This window comes from Hibiscus syriacus, unplaced genomic scaffold (assembly GCF_006381635.1).
Source record: "Hibiscus syriacus cultivar Baekdansim isolate YM2019G1 unplaced genomic scaffold, ASM638163v2 tig00013960_pilon, whole genome shotgun sequence".
In the NCBI taxonomy this organism is placed as follows: domain Eukaryota; kingdom Viridiplantae; phylum Streptophyta; class Magnoliopsida; order Malvales; family Malvaceae; genus Hibiscus; species Hibiscus syriacus.
The window spans coordinates 1,270,118-1,288,686 of record NW_024062312.1 but is presented as its reverse complement, the minus strand read 5'-3'; the positions used below and the strand labels follow the sequence as shown (position 1 = coordinate 1,288,686).

The window sequence follows — 18,569 nt, the reverse complement described above, 5'->3', positions numbered from 1 at the left end:
AAATATAAAATTGACCCAAATTAGGCAATTTAACCAAAAATCACCGTATAGATAAAATATTACTTGTCAGTCACCGTTTTATAAATACTACTCGACCTAACACCTGAGAAAAGGTGACGCGTTCGGTGAAACGTGCTTTAGGAGTAAGGCGTTGTTGGTAGGAAGCGCCTTAGTCAAAAACAGTCAATACCCCTGCAAGGCGCATACCAAGGGGTGCGTCTTACCGAGGTTTTTGACAACCCTGGAAGGCACATCTCATGGGGCATGCCTTCCCCTCTCGCACCGATTTTCTATCAAATTCTCCCACCTATTTCCCTAACCGACTGTCTATATAAACCCCTCCCCCAACTCACATAAATATCACTTAAATATCTCTCATTCCTATCTATTTTCAATTTAATAAGGTATAATTGTTTTTATAAATTTATTATTTTATTCATTAAAATTTTTATTATTTAAGTAATTAATTATTTTATTATTATTTTATTTTAGTATTTATTTTTTATTTTTTATTTGATTATTTAATTTTAAACTTGTTTAGTTAATATTTATTAATTACAGTTAAAAAATGGAAGGTATGTTGTTTCCGCTGTTGCGATTGGATGCTGATCATATTTCGAGTCATTTTGCCGATATAGTAAGAATACAAACCTATATTCTTTTTAAATTTATGAATATTATGAAATTGGTTATATATTATTTAAATTATTAAATTTTATTTAGTTGAATTTATTTAAATAATTTTGAAATAGTAGTTCAAATTTTAATAGTTAGAATTTATTTGTTAGGAAAATGATCCTATATTAGAAGTTTTTTTTTTTCGCAACAAGAAGATGAAAACACTGAGGCGTATCTAATCATATTTGTCTATGGGTGGATTCAGTTACTTAACAAAAATTGAAGGAGGTTGTAAACTTGAACTCGCCATGATTTCTGCACTAAATAAGATATGGAGGCCAAAGGCACACACGTTTCATCTATCATGTAGGGAGTGTACCTTTACGCTAGAGGATGTTTCATTGCAACTGGGGCTCCCGATCGATGGAACTGCCATTTGTGGTGTGGCAGATGATAATTGGGGGGTTATGCAGGGAGTATCTTGGAAGTTGTCTGCCTAATTTCAACGGTGGTCGAATAACATTAGGGTGACTGAAAAGTAAATTTAAAGAGTTACACGAAAATTATTCAGAGGATGAGGCAAAAGCATTTTCCCGAGCATATATACTACAACTCATTGCAGGTATATTGATGCCTGAAAAATCTCAGAACCAGGTTCACTATATGTGGTTGAGGCACCTGATCGATTTTGAAGTAGTGACATATTGAGCTGGGGTTTGTAGTGTTGGTATTTTTGTTTAGAGAAATGTGTCGAGATACGAATTATAAGAAAATTGCTATTGGTGATTGTCTCATGCTTTTCCAATCGTGGTCATGGAACCACATGCCTTTTTTGCCCGATCGTGAATGAGTCATATATCTCTTCGTTACTTTCAAGGTATCAATAGTAAAATTATTTTTAAATAATGTTTTCGATTATTATAAAATGACATATATATATATATATATATATATATATATATATATATATATTAAATAGGTGGTCAAGTAATAGGAAAAATCATCGTGATATCCCACAAGAATTACAAGATATCTGATTACTCATTGACCAGAAAGTTGATGTAGAGGTACTTTTTAAATTTTAATTTTTTATTTAATTGTATTTATATAATTTGAATATAGTTTTAATTTTGATAAGAAATCTATATTTTTGTTTTAAATGGTTTCTATATTTGGACGACGAATTGAGGGATTGCATCTCATATAACCTTAGTGGGATATTGGATAAATGGGTGGTGGTTGTGCCCCTTATTTGTTATGCTATTATTGGGGGGCATCCGATTGATTGTGTGCTTCGTCAGTTTGAGTTTACATAATTTATTCCAGAAGCACCAAGGAACCTCGATAATATGTATAACATCGATAGACAAAGCAAGAAATAGGTAAATTGGTTGGTGAAACATACATACTGATTGGCGATGTGGGAGAACCGACATCAACGCTTACCCCATCGACAGTATATAACAGAAATTGGTTTGATGATTTTAGATGGTTATATTGAATGGTTAAACGCAAACAATAATACATTCTTACTTTAAACATAAGCACGATGTGGCAATTCATCGTCATCGACAAAAATGTACGACATCACAACATCATCATCCCCCCACTACTGGATGAAGAGCAGTTGCTTCCGGGTCATCCTCAGTTATGCCACCGAACCACCACACCAACAACTAGCGACGCTAGTTTACATCCCTAGCCCTCCAATTCACATGGGGACACCACCGTTTCATACACCATCATAATTAGTTCGGATGCCACATCTGCAAGTTTAGATGGCATATCTGTTGGTTCAGATGCCACTGTCGTTTGGTTACGCACAAAGCTTGTAGGGTTTTATAAAATTTAGTTCCTACGCGAATTATGTTATGGGTTGTCCTCCACCACATGCACCTCAACTGCAACATGCGTCACAAACATTGATGTCCGATTTTTTCACAATTTTGTAGTTCTCAACGAGTGATGGGATCGTCATACACCAACAGGATCCTTATTCTACAGAGGTCATATATCAGCATTCAACCCTTATCAAGACAATGTTGTTGAGAGTGATAATGACGATGAAGAAGAGGATAAGGAGGATGAGAATGAGAACGATGATGACAATGAGGAGAAAGATAAGGATGATGACAGTGGGGACGACGATGAGCATTATATAAGAAAAAACCCTCCTAGAAGTAGACGACCACCACCCTATGGAACACATTCCAAGAGATATCAATGAATCTGACTCTTTCAGAGCAATCTTTTTATTTATTGTGTGTTTACTATGATGTATTTGCCTCTTATTTTATTTTTTTATTATGTATTCATATGAACTAAGATTTTTCTTCTTAATTAGATTTTTTCTTTTATTTTGTTTCGTTATTCTGTATTTATATAAAGTAAGTTTTTGTTTGATGTTAAATGTCTTTTTGCGAACAAGGACAAACAAGACACAATAATTTGGGTAGGCTCGTTTTATAGGACAACTTCCTAAGGCCTATATATATATATGAGGTGAAAGGTAATTTTAATCTATTCAGGCAAAAACTTTAGTTGTTTAACTAGTATGGCTACTATTAACACAATTTTTTTATTGTAAATATTTAAGCATGTCTTTCAACAAAAAAAATAACTTGAGGAGTTGAAATTTAAAATAGAAATAAAGGTTAAACTTGGGAGGAAAACAAAATTTTCTTTGCTATATTAAAGATTGCCAGTATCATTTAAGAGGTTTCTTATAAGCAATGATGCCGACCTTGTTTGTAGAGTTTGAGGATGTTGTTGATGATGTTTTGAGTTTGATTACGCAACAAATTAAGCAAAATAAGTTCGGGAACACAAAGATAGATGTTGATGATTATATATATTTTTATTTACTATTTTAGGTGTATGTGTATATTTTTATTTATTGTTTAAGGTCTGGGAAATATGTGTGGTATTTCTAGTTCGTTGGTTTGGTATGCTTCATGTCATGTTTAATAGTTTGTTATTTAATGTAATGTTTATGGTTTATTGTTTTTATAGTTCACATCTATAACAAATCTCATATTGAATTTAATTAGTCATATTAAAAACAAAATCCATTACAATATTACTTTCACTATTCCATAAATAATAAAAGCAACCTCTAAACGTGTGATCACGTGAGCAATATGTTTATGAAATCTTTTCGATGTACGAAACTGAGAAAATTTTGGCAATTGTTGAGATAGTCATGCTTCTGTAGTGGAAAAGCTCTTTTTGCTTCATCTTTATATGTATTGGGTTTAGGCTGGACAACACTTTATATCCTTCTTACAACCTCTCTTTTATGTGAAACAATTGTATGTCTAAAGCATAAGTTGCTTCGATGACACCCATTGTAGAGGCTTGTTTCAAGATATGACAACCAACTTCAACATTGGCATAATATTTGGAAAAACACTGAACTATACATTCCCTAAACTATGCATCTGGATTTCTGGAAACATAAGCCTTTCGTACAAGCATTCATTCAGAACGATCCAAAGGTTTCAAGGTATACCGATGAAGTCGATTATTTGCAAATATGAATATGTAATTTGATGCCAAGTAAAAGTCCCAGCAAGTTAAATAAAGATGGAGAAAGTCCTCGATAGAATTAGAAACAATGCAATGTAAAATCTAAGCTAATATATCATTTGGCAGATAAGATAATGAATATTTAACTGTCATTGAAAACGAAGGAAAAATCTATGAAAATGATAGATAATATAATCAGAAAAAATACACAGAAGGCAAAGTAATGAGGACCACTTACTTCATATCTCATATATATAATGTTTGACGCCGGATAAGATAAAATCTTAAGAAAAAGAAAGACACGTTTCAATGGAAACGTTTTCCTCATTTTTAGATAATATATGTCATATCATAGTGTTTTCCATTATTATTCAGATAATCTCTGCCATATCATAGTGTTTCATCCCATCCGAAATGAAAGGTGTATTCTAAGGGAAGTGTTTTCTATTATTATTCAAAGAATCTCTGTCATGTCATAATGTTTCATCCCATCCGAAATGAAAGGTGCATTCCAAGGGAAACTCCATTATTATTTAGAGAATATATGTCATGTCATAGTGTTCCATCCCATCAGAAATAAAAGGCGCATTTCAGGGGAAACATTTTTCATTATTATTCAGAGAATCTTTGTCATGTCATAGTGTTTCATCACATCCGAAATGAAAGGCGCATGTTCCATTATTATTCAAATAATCTCTGCCATTTCACATAATTAACATGAATTGTTCCTCGACCCTCAATCTCTTAAACTCTTCAACCCTGAAACTTTGTATCTTTGAAATCTTAAACTCTCAAACTAAGAAAATAACTCATATTTCAATTGTTGTTTACTATGATAGAGAAATTAGGGAAGATGAATAGGGGTTGTTTTCCAATCAGATCATTATATCCTTTTGTCCTTCAGGAAAAACATCACTCTTCACGATTTAATCACAAAAAATCTCAAGGAATGCTATTTTTTGAAACAGTTGAAGACTGACTACACTGCAATACAGATTTTGACTGAAATTTTTCTGTTAACATATACATCGTTCAAGCTCTTAAACGACGATGACATTATTGTGATGGTTGATGTTTCCAATCAAAATTTGAACTCTGTTACAGAAATGTAAACTAATTTTGTTGATGTGCATCTAATTCGGGGTATGTCCTTATCCTCCTATTACGGATTGCATGAACCAGTTGACAGTCCAACTTAAATAATATGTAATGATTTCACGTCATTAATAGCTAACCCACCTTCTGTTAGCATACCATCAAGTTTTAGGGGAAGGCATTCATATGTCACTTTTTTCTACCTCAATATGGAGATGCCTTTCAGTTCCAGAGGAGACATTTATTTGGCAGTACCTTCGACCTTGATATGACAATGCCTTTCAAGCAACACTCAATTCATAACCCATATGGTGACATCCCTTCAAGCTCCAGATGAAGGCATTAATCTATGAACTTGTTCGAACTAAACATCAGAGTCATAAAAGAACCCTCATATCCTCCAAAAGAACCTCTTCGTAAGGCAGAAGCAGACGGTGCTGAAATTGGATTATTCATTGAACCCGAGTCACCGTAATTCAACATGAACTCTGATGATGATGCATATTAAGTTATTAAAAATATGGTACTATATGAACCTCCGACACACATGCATGAAGCTAACTATGATGCGATGTACGGTCTATAATTTCTTGATATGCCTTATCTTGAAGACTATAATAGGCATTCATCAGTTAATGATGGTGATTTATATTGTGGAATGGAGTCTGCATCTAAAGAAAAAACAATGATGGTAATTAATAATTATAAAATTCGTAATTCAATTCAGTCCAGGGTCGACAGATCTACCACAAAAAATATGTTCATTATTGTGTCCAACATGATAACGGCTACAACTAGATGGTTCATGTTTCAAAGAGAAATAAAATCGACAGATGGGAACTAACAAAATACATCAGTCTCTATATATGTTGTGCACAGGGGATCAACTAGGACCATTCAAACTTGGACTTCAACGTGATTTACCAAGCTATCATGCCATTGGTTAGAGCAAACTCCCACATACCTATTGCAGTGTTGATTTATGCAATACAATCTCAATATGGGTACATCGTCTCGTACACAAAAGCATGGAAAGCAAAACAGGATGTCATTATAAAACTACATGGCGAATATGATTCATCTTACAACGAACTACCCAGTTGGTTTAACCTGGTTCAACGACTGAATCCTGGGATAATAGTTGAGTTTGAAACTCGAAATTCCTACCATAATGATCGACTTCTTCGAGATCGATGCCAATTCCACCGTGTTTTTAGACTAACCCACAATGCATTAATGCAGTGAAATACTCTTAACATGTTGTCCAAATTGATGGTACATTATTGTATGGAACATACAATCAAGTTTTATTATTGACAATTGTTCAAGATGGTAATTGTAACATTCTTCCTGTTGTTTTTGCCCTTGTTGAAGGAGAAGATATATAATATTGGGTTTTTTTTCCTGAGAAATATACGGTTACATGTTATCACGAGGGAACATATTTGTATCATTTCAGACCGAGAAGCTAATATCAAAGCAACAATGGACTCTTTGAGTCCAATTTGGAAACCCTCACACGTCCAACATCGTCTCTGTATCCGATATATTGTTGCAAACTATCATGGCAGATATAAGAAGAATGATGAACAATAATTAATTATTTGCATGAGTATGTTACATTTTTCTCATTTTCATTTTTTATACTAACTCCTTCATTTCGCTTAGGTTACAAACTCTCACCTTAAACGTTTGAGGTTATGCTTCAAGAATTGTGAGAAAAAATGAACATAGATACAATTACATCAGTGAAATAAACAAAGAAAAATGGAAAAATGAATACGATGGTGGATATCGATATGGACATATGACAACCAACTTGGCTAAGACAATCAATTAAACCTTAAAAGGGCCCCGTTATTTACCAGTAATTATTTTGGCTAAAATGACATATTTTTATTTGGATAAACTTTTACTTGGATACAAAATAGTCATGTTTATCACCCACGATTAATAGTGGACCTGCAGCAAAAGGTTGCAGCATCAAACAACATGTTTGTAATAAGCTTTCTCGTACCCAAGAATTATTTCGGGTCACAGAAATGCCACAACCTCTGCAAGGGAATGAATCTAACTCTTTTAGAGTTAATATACGATATAAATGTTGTGACTGTGGATTTTTCAAGCTTTGAAGTATACATGCTCTCATGTCATAACAACTTGCTCATTTTCTCGTCAAGATTATAAGCGTTATGTGGATCTCGTATACCAACTTTCACAAGTATTCAAGGTATATGAATATGAGTTTCCCTCATAAGTACTGACAAAGACCCAAACGAGGTTCAGACTTGGGTTCCAATTATACCATATCCGAACTTATTAAAAGAGTCAGGTCATCCAAAATCCACTCGAATTCATTGCGATATGGATATTAGATAGACACCAGGATAAAACTTAAGATGTGACCATTGCATAAATCCCGGTCACAATAGGAGAAATTATATATCTCTTTCATCATCACGTAACTATTGACCACCACTCGTGTAATTATATTTTCTAATGTTTCAACTTACGTTATTTGATTTTCGTTTAATTTCGATTAATGTGATTTCAACTTGTTTATTTTACAAGATGACCTTTCCGTATATCTATATAATGTTCCAATTAAATGTTCAACGTTTATTTCTTACAATCTAACATACAATCAACTTTAATCATACCCTATTTTAAAAACATAAAGTTCTAACATACAATCAATTTTAACCCTAAATTTCTTTAAAAACCCTAAAACATACAAATATAACACCTTTAATCACTAAAAAAAAATTAAAACTAATTATAAAACCCTCAAATTAATTTAACGTAAAACCTTAAACCTAAAACTATTGGACATGAGAGGTGTGTCTCCTTCTCTCTCTTGAAAAATGTGTTGAATCGAAAGTGTTAGGAAAGTGTGTTTGGTAGATAATATTATTTTAATCGGATGATTTTTTTTTTGTCAAATTGCCCCCAAATTAACGATGGAGATATAAAACCGACCAATCCAATCATTTATGGTCGTTTCAAATGGTTTTAACTAATAATAACAATAAGAAAAAGAGTTTCTTTTTGAAGCAATCAATTTATAAAAGAGAACCAAAAAATGGGGAATCGAGTAGTTCAGTTGCCGATTCCAATAATAAAGGAAGAGATTGGATTCCTTCTCGTTTTCATTTCCTTTTCTCTCCTTCTAGAGATTAATCGAGTCCTCGAATTAACACCCATTGCTTCGAAATGAGCACGGGCGACTTTCTCAACGTCGACCCTGTAGAGCTCAAGTTTCCCTGTAAGTTTTCTGGGGCTCTCTTCCTCTTTTATCCCCCGATCTTGAATTTGTGTTTTTGTTTCTGGGTTTTTTTTATTTTGATTCGTTGTTGTTGTTATGGTGTTTCAATAGTTGAGCTGAAGAAACAGATCTCATGTTCTCTTCAATTGTCGAATAAAACCGATTATCATGTTGCTTTCAAGGTACCCTTTTGTTAATGTCGAACTGAATTGGTCTGTTTGGAAGCTGAGAAAATAAAACAAAATGTGAGTCGATATTTTATTTAGATTTTCTTTTCAGGTGAAAACAACCAATCCGAAGAAGTATTGTGTTCGTCCCAACACGGGGATCGTTTTACCAAATTCTACATGCGAGGTTATAGGTACAAATGCAATGAATCAATTACATTTCCCCCCCCCCCAGATTTTTATCATTGTTTAATTCTGGTAATCTTCAAAAGAATCATTTTTTTAATTTAGTTACCATGCAAGCGCAAAAGGAGTTCCCTGCTGATATGCAATGCAAGGACAAATTCCTCCTTCAAGGTGTAAAAGCCCCTGATGGTGCAATCCCAAAGGATATAACTGCAGAAATGGTATGATGTAATTGTTATTTCGGCCCGGACGCAGACCCATATCTGACATTTTCATTTATATTCGAATTCGAGTAAGGTAGTGTATAGTTTTGATTGATTGCGGGAATGTTCGGTTTTCTAGTTCAATAGAGAAGCTGGCAATGTGGTTGAAGAATGCAAGTTGAGAGTGGTTTATGTTTTTTCATCTCAACATACACCTGCACGTGATGGATCTGAAGTAGGGTCTTCAATGAGAGGCTCTGTTTCGGACAATGGCCAGGCAAACACTGCTGAGTTTGTTAATGTACCGAAACCAAGACATTGCTGCGTATATTTTTGTTATTGCCCTTGTTATGCTAATAGTTTGCATTTCGTCGGTGAATGCAGGCTGCAAGAACATTTACAGATGATGTTCAAGATAAATCTCCTGAGGTAAATTCTGGATTCTGTATCTTCTGTATCACCTTCCGCTGCTGCATATGCATGATTTATTCTTCATTTATTTTTCCGTTCCGATCTCTGTTGCTTCGACCCTTCATTTATCTAGAAATACTCATGTTCAACACTTATATCCTATGCATATCCAAATAGTGTTCTGAGAATATGACGTTCCAATAACCTCAGAATACATGAAAAACTTACTCGTGTCTGGAACTTACATCAAGTCTGAGTAACATAGTTTTGGATATGGTAAGAATCGTATTTTTCTAGGTAGATATTTACAGATGAAGTTCAAGGTAAATCTCCCAAGGTAAATTCTGAATTCTGCATGTTTTGTGTCACCCTATGCTGCTGCATACACGTGATTTGTTCATTTACTTTGGCATTTTGGATCTATGTTGCTTCGATTCTTCATTTTTCTTGAAATTCTTGTGTCTAACACCTATATCCGATATCGATATGCAAAATATGATCCTCCTAGAACATCCAAGTTCCTGGATATTTGCATTCCTTTCAACGCTTCCGGGTTGGGGCCCGAAGCTCTTTTATTGTATGTGATGGTGATATATTGAAGGTAATAATACTCAATAATGCTTTCTATAATTGCAGGCAAAAGCTCTTATAACAAAGCTGACTGAAGAAAAAAATAAAGCAATTCAACAAAATAACAAGCTTCGCCAAGAGCTGGTGAGTCGAACTGACCGTGATATATGCAACAGGAATCGTAGTAAATTCAACGAACCTTTATTTTCCGCTTAACCATCTCTCCGTAATTGCATCTAGTTATTGAAAATGTCGAGCCTTTTGTTTCCCTTTTACATCTCAGACCTCAGCAGGATCCCTACTCATCTTACCATCAAGCCATATATGATCTTGTTGTTAGTTACTTATGAAATGCAGTTAAAAAGCTTCCATCGCCTGATAGATTTGTGCTTTCGATATACTCGTGTCCGACCAGCTTATCATGTTCTGTCGATCTATACGAGCCATGCGAAATTCTCACATGTAAAAATCACAAATGTTTAGGAACTGCTGAAGCTCGAAACCAGCAGAAGTGGTGGCGGTCTGTCGTTCATGATCGTTATGTTGATCGGCTTGATTGGATTAATTACGGGATATATCATGAAGAGATCGTAAACATCGACCGATCTAGTTCGGCTCATCTGCATATTCTTCCTCTACTTTCCTTCCCTTGGTTAGCTTTAAGGTCTCATGGTGAGTATGCAGTGCACTCCCATTAATGTGTTGCATTCTTTCTGTAAACATCATTTTTTTTCAATTAAGATAATGGTAATTCCACAAGTGGTATCGATTGTTTAATGAATAAATGATTATATTTTTTATTTTTTAAAATATAAAAATATTGTTAAATTAACTATTGAAATATATTTAGACAATATATATCTTTATATAAATATATATTTATATATATAAACTATAATAAAATTTAAACTACTAAATTTTCAAGACCTCAAGTTTACTATTCACAAAACATAATTGTGATGTGCATTCCAAAATTATTTACATAATCGTTTTTTTCAATTCAATAAATGATGTAATTTTTTTATGTAAAATAATAATAATTAAATTATAGCTTACGAATGAGCGAAACCTCAATCCTTTTTTGAAAAAAAAAATCGATTAAATTAATAAATTATTTTATAGTCAATTAATTTTTCAAACTAAGAAATTTAATTAATTCTGTCCCGCTATATATATTATAATTCTATAACGTGACGTTTATAATATTTTTAAAAAAGTAAAAAAAAATTATTAAAATTTTAAAGGAACTCTAATTTTTTAATTTAAAAAAGTCTAAACGTTATTAAAAAATAATAATAAACTTTTAAAAATTACATATAGAAACACTTTGAGGTGACATAAAACCATATGATCTAAAAAATTATTAAATTTAATAACCAACATTGATCGAAGGAATGAATCAATAAAAATTTGAATAAACTACACTTTTAGTATATAAATTATCATTTTGATCCCTTTTAGTAGTTAAACTTTCATTTTTCAAAACCATAACTAACATTTAGTTTTTGTATCATTTTAGTACCCTATCATTAAAAACTTAATAGACTGGCTGACTTGACATAGCTCAATTGAACGGACGACTCATCCGATTGTGGATCACAAGAGAATGATGAGCCAACCAACATACTTCAGTTTCAGTCCCCCCATCAGACGGTGTACTATGGAGATTAGAGGATGAAGAAATCAAAGAATCCATAATCAATTTGGGAAGATTGAGACGTTTTTCGATATAACGGAGGCTGAATTTCATTTGGAGGGTCGAAAAGGCAAAACCTTAAATTATTCAACATAATCTTAAGGACTTGTCGAATGCCTTATCGAAACAGTCCTATATTAACTATTTGAACTATTGAATTATAATAATATAATTAATGTCAATCGTTCTATGTTTTTCTTTAGAAATTAATGTAAATGTTGGATGATAAGTCCATATATTTTTTTAATGTCTTGAAGATGCCAATAAGTGCAATCAGGCAGACTTATGCGCAGTTTTACAGGCAAACTAATCTTAAATTTACAAAGGCAAGGCCCCTTCCCCATAAACATTGCCACATTGCCAGCAGTCCGTTAGAAAATGAAGTCACTGAGCTGAACATGTTTCCCTTTCCCGGTGTTTCTACCGATCAAATACGATTGGTCCTCGATATCGGCGTTCGGGCAGTTCATTCTATGCCTGTGGCATCAGCGACGAACCGTTTAGTTATTTACGGATCCAAAGCAACAAAAAGGGTGTCAATGATGTTACAACACATACCAAGCAAAGTGATCTTCACAACAAATAGAACCCCAAATGATTGAAACTCCAGCTCCTTTCCTGCGGTCAGGCAACGTCGAGCAGTGCTTTCAAGTTCAACCAATTACAAAGTAAATTAAAAGTTGCAAGAACGATTGAATAAGCGGTATAGATAACATACCAAGTTGCCGTGAACATGTCGTAGAACTTGTCGAATGCCTTATCGAAACAGTAGTGGCAAATCAAAAGATCCCTAATGTCAGTCACCTCGCATGTAGACTTGCAGCATTTCACCTATACCGATTAAATGTTTTAGGCATTCATGCCATGAATTCGAAGTGATACAGCATCTAAAGTGCAGAGAATAGAAACACAAATTCTCACCAATCGCTTGAGTTTATGAGAGTAGTACTGTTTATGGGATGGATGGGTACAGATATGTTCATTCAAATGTCCTTCACTGCATTTCAAAATATCCAAGAGGAAATATCATAAACTTCCCTTTTTCGTTTTACAATACATCTCGAAGACAAACATGTAGTAATTGAATGTGAAAATGGCATGATAGAGGTTATACAGCTTACTTGTCACAAACAACAGTGCTGCAATGAAGGCATGTTGCTAGTCCAATCGAGCTACGACATGCATTACAGCTTGCAAGAGATAAGTTTTCACCTATCCGATGGCATCTGCAGATAGGGAGAAAGGCAAAGAGGAGAATCTAGCTCCCTAAGAATTGAAAGTAATTGCGACTTCAAACACAAGAAAGGTCATTCCCTTTTTTGACATTAACATAAAGCAAGAAATAAATCACATCTAATCGAACAGACTAAGACATGGGACATGGCGCAAATCTAGCTCGTTTAGCCAAATAAAAATTTTGAAACTCAAGAACCCAGATTAACATAAAAGTTTATGTCTATGAGCTATTTTTACGAACAAAACAAAGGATGAGCATGAACCCTACCCTAAAAAGCTAAACAAATAAATAAGAAAACAAAATGAAGCAATCACATGCTCGATAATTTTTAACGTTTGAAGTCTCTTCTTTTTAAAAAATACTTAATTTAGTATAAATACATGAAATAGATTTGTATAAACCTTCTGTACAGTTCAAGAAGATCTCTGGATAGAGAAGTGGGCTTGCTCCGCTTCGTCGCAGCCTAAAATAGAGAAAACAAATGAAAAACATGTTTTCACAGTTCATAATTGTAAAGGACCAAAGTACTTCCTCTAGCAGAAAATAAGTAATAGTAAACCTGCTCCGATGTGGTGACCAAGCAATCTTCAGCAAGGTGTCCCGGCCTCTCGCATTTCCAACTAAAATCAGAATCATTCATATAAGACTCAGTAGTAATCACTACTAAATAGTGGAACTTATTTTCAAACAACACAGAACCTATGGAGCTATGCTATCTCATGCTTGAATAAAATCTATTTATAAATGTTATTTCGAAATACAATAACTTAAACAAATTTGTACCATTTGTAGCTACAAAGATTAGACCCCCTTTGGAACCAGCGATGGTTACTGTAATCCCAAGCGTCTTCCTCAAGTTCAGGAGTACGATAGATGGATGTAAGTTCAGATGATGAAAGAGACGGATTTTGACTGCTCATGGTCACGGATTTCTGGAAACACAACACATAATACAGGCTTAATGTAGTGAATACAATATGAAAAGAGACATTCTTTTGTTACCGTGAAAAAAGTCGAGAGAGTGGGAACCTCAGTTATTTGAAGGCTACGCAAAAGAGCAGATTTGCACTCCATGCTGCAAATGTCGTCATCAGTCTACACAGAAACATCACATCCAAAGTTAGAGAGAGTCACAGAAGCAACTAAGAGAATGATGTAGCGAATTTTGAACAACAAGTCTCATATCATTTATCTCACCTTGTCACATATATATTCTCCATATCTGCCACAAATTACACAAACAGGTTCGCCTGGAAGAGGAAACCGTTGCTCACTTCTGCTCTTAATTCGATCTGCTTCATTCAAATCACCTACAATAAAATACAGTCAAAAACAGTGAAGGCCACATATGCAACAAATATATTTTACAGCTTCATCGATCATAAGCTATCAATAAGCAGAGAAAAAATGGGTGGTCTTTGAAATATTATAAGCAAAATAGTTATCGTAATTGAAGGAGACTCTAAAAGCCTAAAACAAACCAGAATCTGGAGGATCCTGAGTTTCTTTATCATCGGAAGAAGTACTTCCATCGCCTGAAATTTGAGGAACGCTGTATTCAGTAATTGCATACACATTCAATGGTAATTACAGAGTTGCAAGTCATCAAAGTTTCTAGTTGAATTTGATTATTAACCGAACCAACAATAAGTTCAAAATTTATGTACTGGATTCTGTTATCAAAAGTAGGATGAATGAAACTTACTTCCATAGTCTACCAAAGCTACACTCGAATTCGATGCTTGCTGCAACAAACAGAAGAAGAATAAGAATAACCAAAAGGGATAATCGAAATTCATTCAAAAATAAAACTAAAGCAATCAATTAATTACCAACATATCAGTACTCAGTTGGTCATAACCCTGAGATGAACTAACCTCTCTCCTGCTCAATCAAAAACCAGAAATCAAACAAAAATTGCAAAGCAAATTGACAATAAATGAAAAAAAAATTACACTTCAAAATGTGAAAATTACATTTAAAAAAGAAGAGAGAAATCTCGCCTTCTTTTAAGGATGTAATCGTGATGAGACATAGGTCCATCCTTGTCTTCAATTTCACGGCTACGGTGAGTCCGCGACAATGGCTGACGCTCCCTCGTGCGTTTCCTACACGCGCCTTTGTTTTCGACCTGAGATTGTTCTCCGATCGGCGGAGGAGCATTTCCGGTGGCGATATTATAGGCTGTGAATTGAAGTGAAAGTCTTGAAACTTGTTTGATAAAGAAGATTTCTATAAAAAAAACTCACCTTTTAGGTTTTGAAGAGCAGAGGAGAGATTTAAATCTTTCTTGTAAGAGAGGGAAGGGTTTTTGTAGAAATTCGATCTCGTCCCCATTTCCCCCACTCTTGCCAATGATTTGATTAAGAGAGGCAGAGAGAGAGCTTAATGAACGGCCATGGCGGCAGCCCAGTACCGAGATACCAAACGATGTCGTTCGAAAGGTGGTGTTATCACTGATACGGTTGAATTCAACGAAGGAAGGCCCAAACTTTTTTTAAAAACATATGTAATTAATTTTAGGGTAAAGTATACAAATGGTCCCTCAACTATAGAACATTTCTTTGTTGAATCTCTTGCCTATTAAAGTTATAAAATGATCTATTAACTATTAAAAGTTATAAAATGGTCCCCGAATATAGGGTATTATTATTTTTAGTCTCACGACTATCAAAAGTTACAAAATGGTCACTATTATATGTTTCAAACTCATCCTTTTTCTTTAAAAAAATTAGTGATTGTCTGAGTTGTACAATAACATGTTGACTGATATATGATAAAATTTGATCCCATAACTTTTTGAGCTGTATTTGTGGATCAATTCTTCATTTATATTATGTTATCGAGCTAGTGCTTGAAACATTAAATCATCGAGCCAGTTCTTGAAAACAATGATAGTATCAGTAGACATCATTAAAATATGATTTTATCATATCTCAATCAACATGTTAATGTCTAGTTCAAACGATCGTCGATATTTTAAAGAAAAAGAAGGAGTTTGAAACATATAATAGCTGAGTGATTGTTTTATAACTTCTCATAATCAGAAAGCTCAACAAAATAACATCATATTGCCGAATGATCATTTGTGTACTTTGCCCTTAATTTTACCTTTTATTCTCTTTTAGTCAAGAATACAAAAAAATGGTAAAATACACTAGTGGTCCTTTTGTTTTTGGTCTATCTTATTTTGGTTACTTATTTTGAAAACATTATATTTTGGTCACTTTTATTTAACTCCCATTAGTTTATTAACGTGACACTTTAGTGAAAATGATAAATTTTAGGGTAAACTTCACAAATAGTCATTAATGTTTGAGTAAATTTTTGTTTTCCGCTGAAGTTTTAAAAGCTACAAATTGATCGTTAACGTTATTGATTTATAACAAATCGGTCACTCAACTTTAACCACTGTTAATGTAGGTGACATAAAGCTTACTTTGTCCATTAAACAAGTAATTTGTTTATTTTTTTTTATCATTAACAAGCTTTTACAAATCAAATATAAATTGTTGTAAGTTAAAACCATTAGGGAGCTTTGGCCCAATGGTTTGGGTGCCTGGTCACTCTCCCCCAAAGACTTCGATTCTCTCTAAGTGCATCTTTGTTCTTCTATTTTCCATTTCAATTGGGTGGTGACACGTGTCACCACCTAATTGGTTAAAAATTATTTAATTAAATAATTTAAAATTCATAAATAAAACATTATAATCATGTATTGACACATGTCATGTTCTAATTGGATAGTTATATTTATTTAATTGAATTAAAACAATGACTAAATTGATAGAAATGTAAATATTAAGGACCAAATATATAATTATGACAATTTTATTAACGGACATGTCACCAACTCTGTTAAAAATTAACGGCCGGTGGCTTGATTGAATCAATTAAATAGTTTGATGGTCTGATTAAGACAAAAAATAGTTTGATGGTCACATTGACTTTTGACCATAATTTGGTGGTCTCCCGTATAGTTTACCCTAAATATTATCGTATTGATATGGCATACATTTGAATTAAACGTGATATCAATTCAAAACCGTTTATAATTGAATATTTTAATTAAAAAATTTATTAAAAATAATAATTTGACTTTTACTTAAAAGATTGAGAATTAAATTTTGTTTAAAACAAGAATTAATTTGACAAAAATTATTAAATAAAAACAAAATACACCATTTTATATATAAAAAATTAAACAACTGATTTCTATGGTAATTAAAATTTTATAATCTGAAAGCTTATTTCATCCATTAATCGAAGAACCAAATCGCGAACCTTGTAATTCACGAACTATCACCACCCAATGGGTATTTGCCGCGTACCCTCAAACCAAGAAAAAAAACATCCCAATGTTCAATCTTTGCTCAAGTGTCGTGTTAAAGATGGCCATTTAACCATAATTGGACGACCCGATAGGCTTGTATATTTAAAAAAAAAAATCAGGTTCGGGTCAAGTCAGGTCCGATTATTTAAGAGATATAATTGGGTCGAGTTGTATTCGGGTGAAGCGTAAAAAAAGTCTGACTCGACCTGACCTAAGGATAATAATATAGTTTCTTTAAATTTGTTTATTTATTTTTTAATTAAGTATTTATTTTATATTAGGTCGGATTGGATCAGATTTATATTATAAAAATTCGGTATGGTCAAAGTCGGGTGGATGATATATATTTTTTGAGTCGGATCAGATTAGATGAAGAATATAAAATTTTTAAGTCGAATTAAATTTAGGTAGAGGATATATATTTTCGGGTTGGTTGAATTAACATAAAAAAAACTGACCCTAACCCATTCTCGTTACCATATGCCCCAAAAATCCCATCCCTTTATGGTGTTCATTTTTCGGTTTTAACCAAATTAACCGAACGGAATTAGTTCGGTCAGGGAACGGTTAATAATTTTTTTAGAATTCGATTAACGGTTAATTCAGTTTGAAATCGATTAATTATCCGAACCGAAATTAAATTTTAAATTTTAAATATATTATATATAACATATGGGATTAGCCCAAACTATTTAAAATCCAATTAATAATTTAATATCCAATAAATTTTAAACATAAATCAATATTAATTAATTAAAAAAATCTATATAAAATTTTTATTTTATAATTATATATTATTTAAATTAATTATAAATTGAAAGAAAAATATTCAATTTTTATATAAATTAAAATTTTTTAAATGTTTTTATTAATTTAAAAATTAATCGAATTAATCAAAATTTATTTGGTTAGATTAATATTTTTTAAAAAAATTCAATTCAATTATCAATTAAAGAAATTTTTTATTAATTCGATTAATAATAATTCGGTTCCACATTAACACCCTACATCCCTTTCCCTTTGGATTGGATTTTGCAGAAAACAACAACAATGGTAGATAAATCAGATCATTGCATCTTACTATATATACTTCGTAGCCAAAAAAAATTAAGATTTTTCATTGTAGTTCCCTCAGATTTGGCAAAATTTTTGAGATAATGTTCTCACCCTATTTGAGCAATTAATCTGAGGAGTGCATTATCTCGTGAATTAATTTATTCGAGAACGTTATCTCGAGAGTTTAGCCCTCAGATGGCAAAA

General features: G+C 32.9%; 2 protein-coding genes across 2 annotated transcripts; one reads left to right on the top strand and one right to left on the bottom strand.

Annotated features, from left to right (window-relative positions):
- The first annotated feature begins 8,331 nt into the window (after positions 1 to 8,331).
- Positions 8,332 to 10,774, top strand: LOC120206538 (vesicle-associated protein 1-2-like). The gene is made up of 8 exons (XM_039206166.1): positions 8,332 to 8,506; positions 8,618 to 8,688; positions 8,786 to 8,867; positions 8,965 to 9,080; positions 9,202 to 9,363; positions 9,447 to 9,491; positions 10,110 to 10,187; positions 10,527 to 10,774. Exons 1-8 carry the CDS (start codon positions 8,455 to 8,457, stop codon positions 10,635 to 10,637), a joined length of 717 nt encoding a protein of 238 aa, XP_039062097.1. The 5' UTR covers positions 8,332 to 8,454; the 3' UTR covers positions 10,638 to 10,774.
- Positions 10,775 to 12,052: 1,278 nt separating this feature from the next.
- Positions 12,053 to 15,442, bottom strand: LOC120206716. Its single transcript, XM_039206299.1, has 15 exons — positions 15,226 to 15,442; positions 14,980 to 15,160; positions 14,809 to 14,860; positions 14,682 to 14,721; positions 14,458 to 14,511; positions 14,174 to 14,286; positions 14,006 to 14,071; positions 13,760 to 13,908; positions 13,536 to 13,596; positions 13,378 to 13,439; positions 12,861 to 12,965; positions 12,661 to 12,736; positions 12,458 to 12,570; positions 12,298 to 12,357; positions 12,053 to 12,216 (listed from the first exon to the last, which is right to left on the bottom strand). The coding sequence occupies exons 1-15, from the start codon at positions 15,311 to 15,313 to the stop codon at positions 12,111 to 12,113; spliced, it is 1,326 nt and encodes a 441-aa protein (XP_039062230.1). The 5' UTR covers positions 15,314 to 15,442; the 3' UTR covers positions 12,053 to 12,110.
- Between the last annotated feature and the right edge of the window lie 3,127 nt (positions 15,443 to 18,569).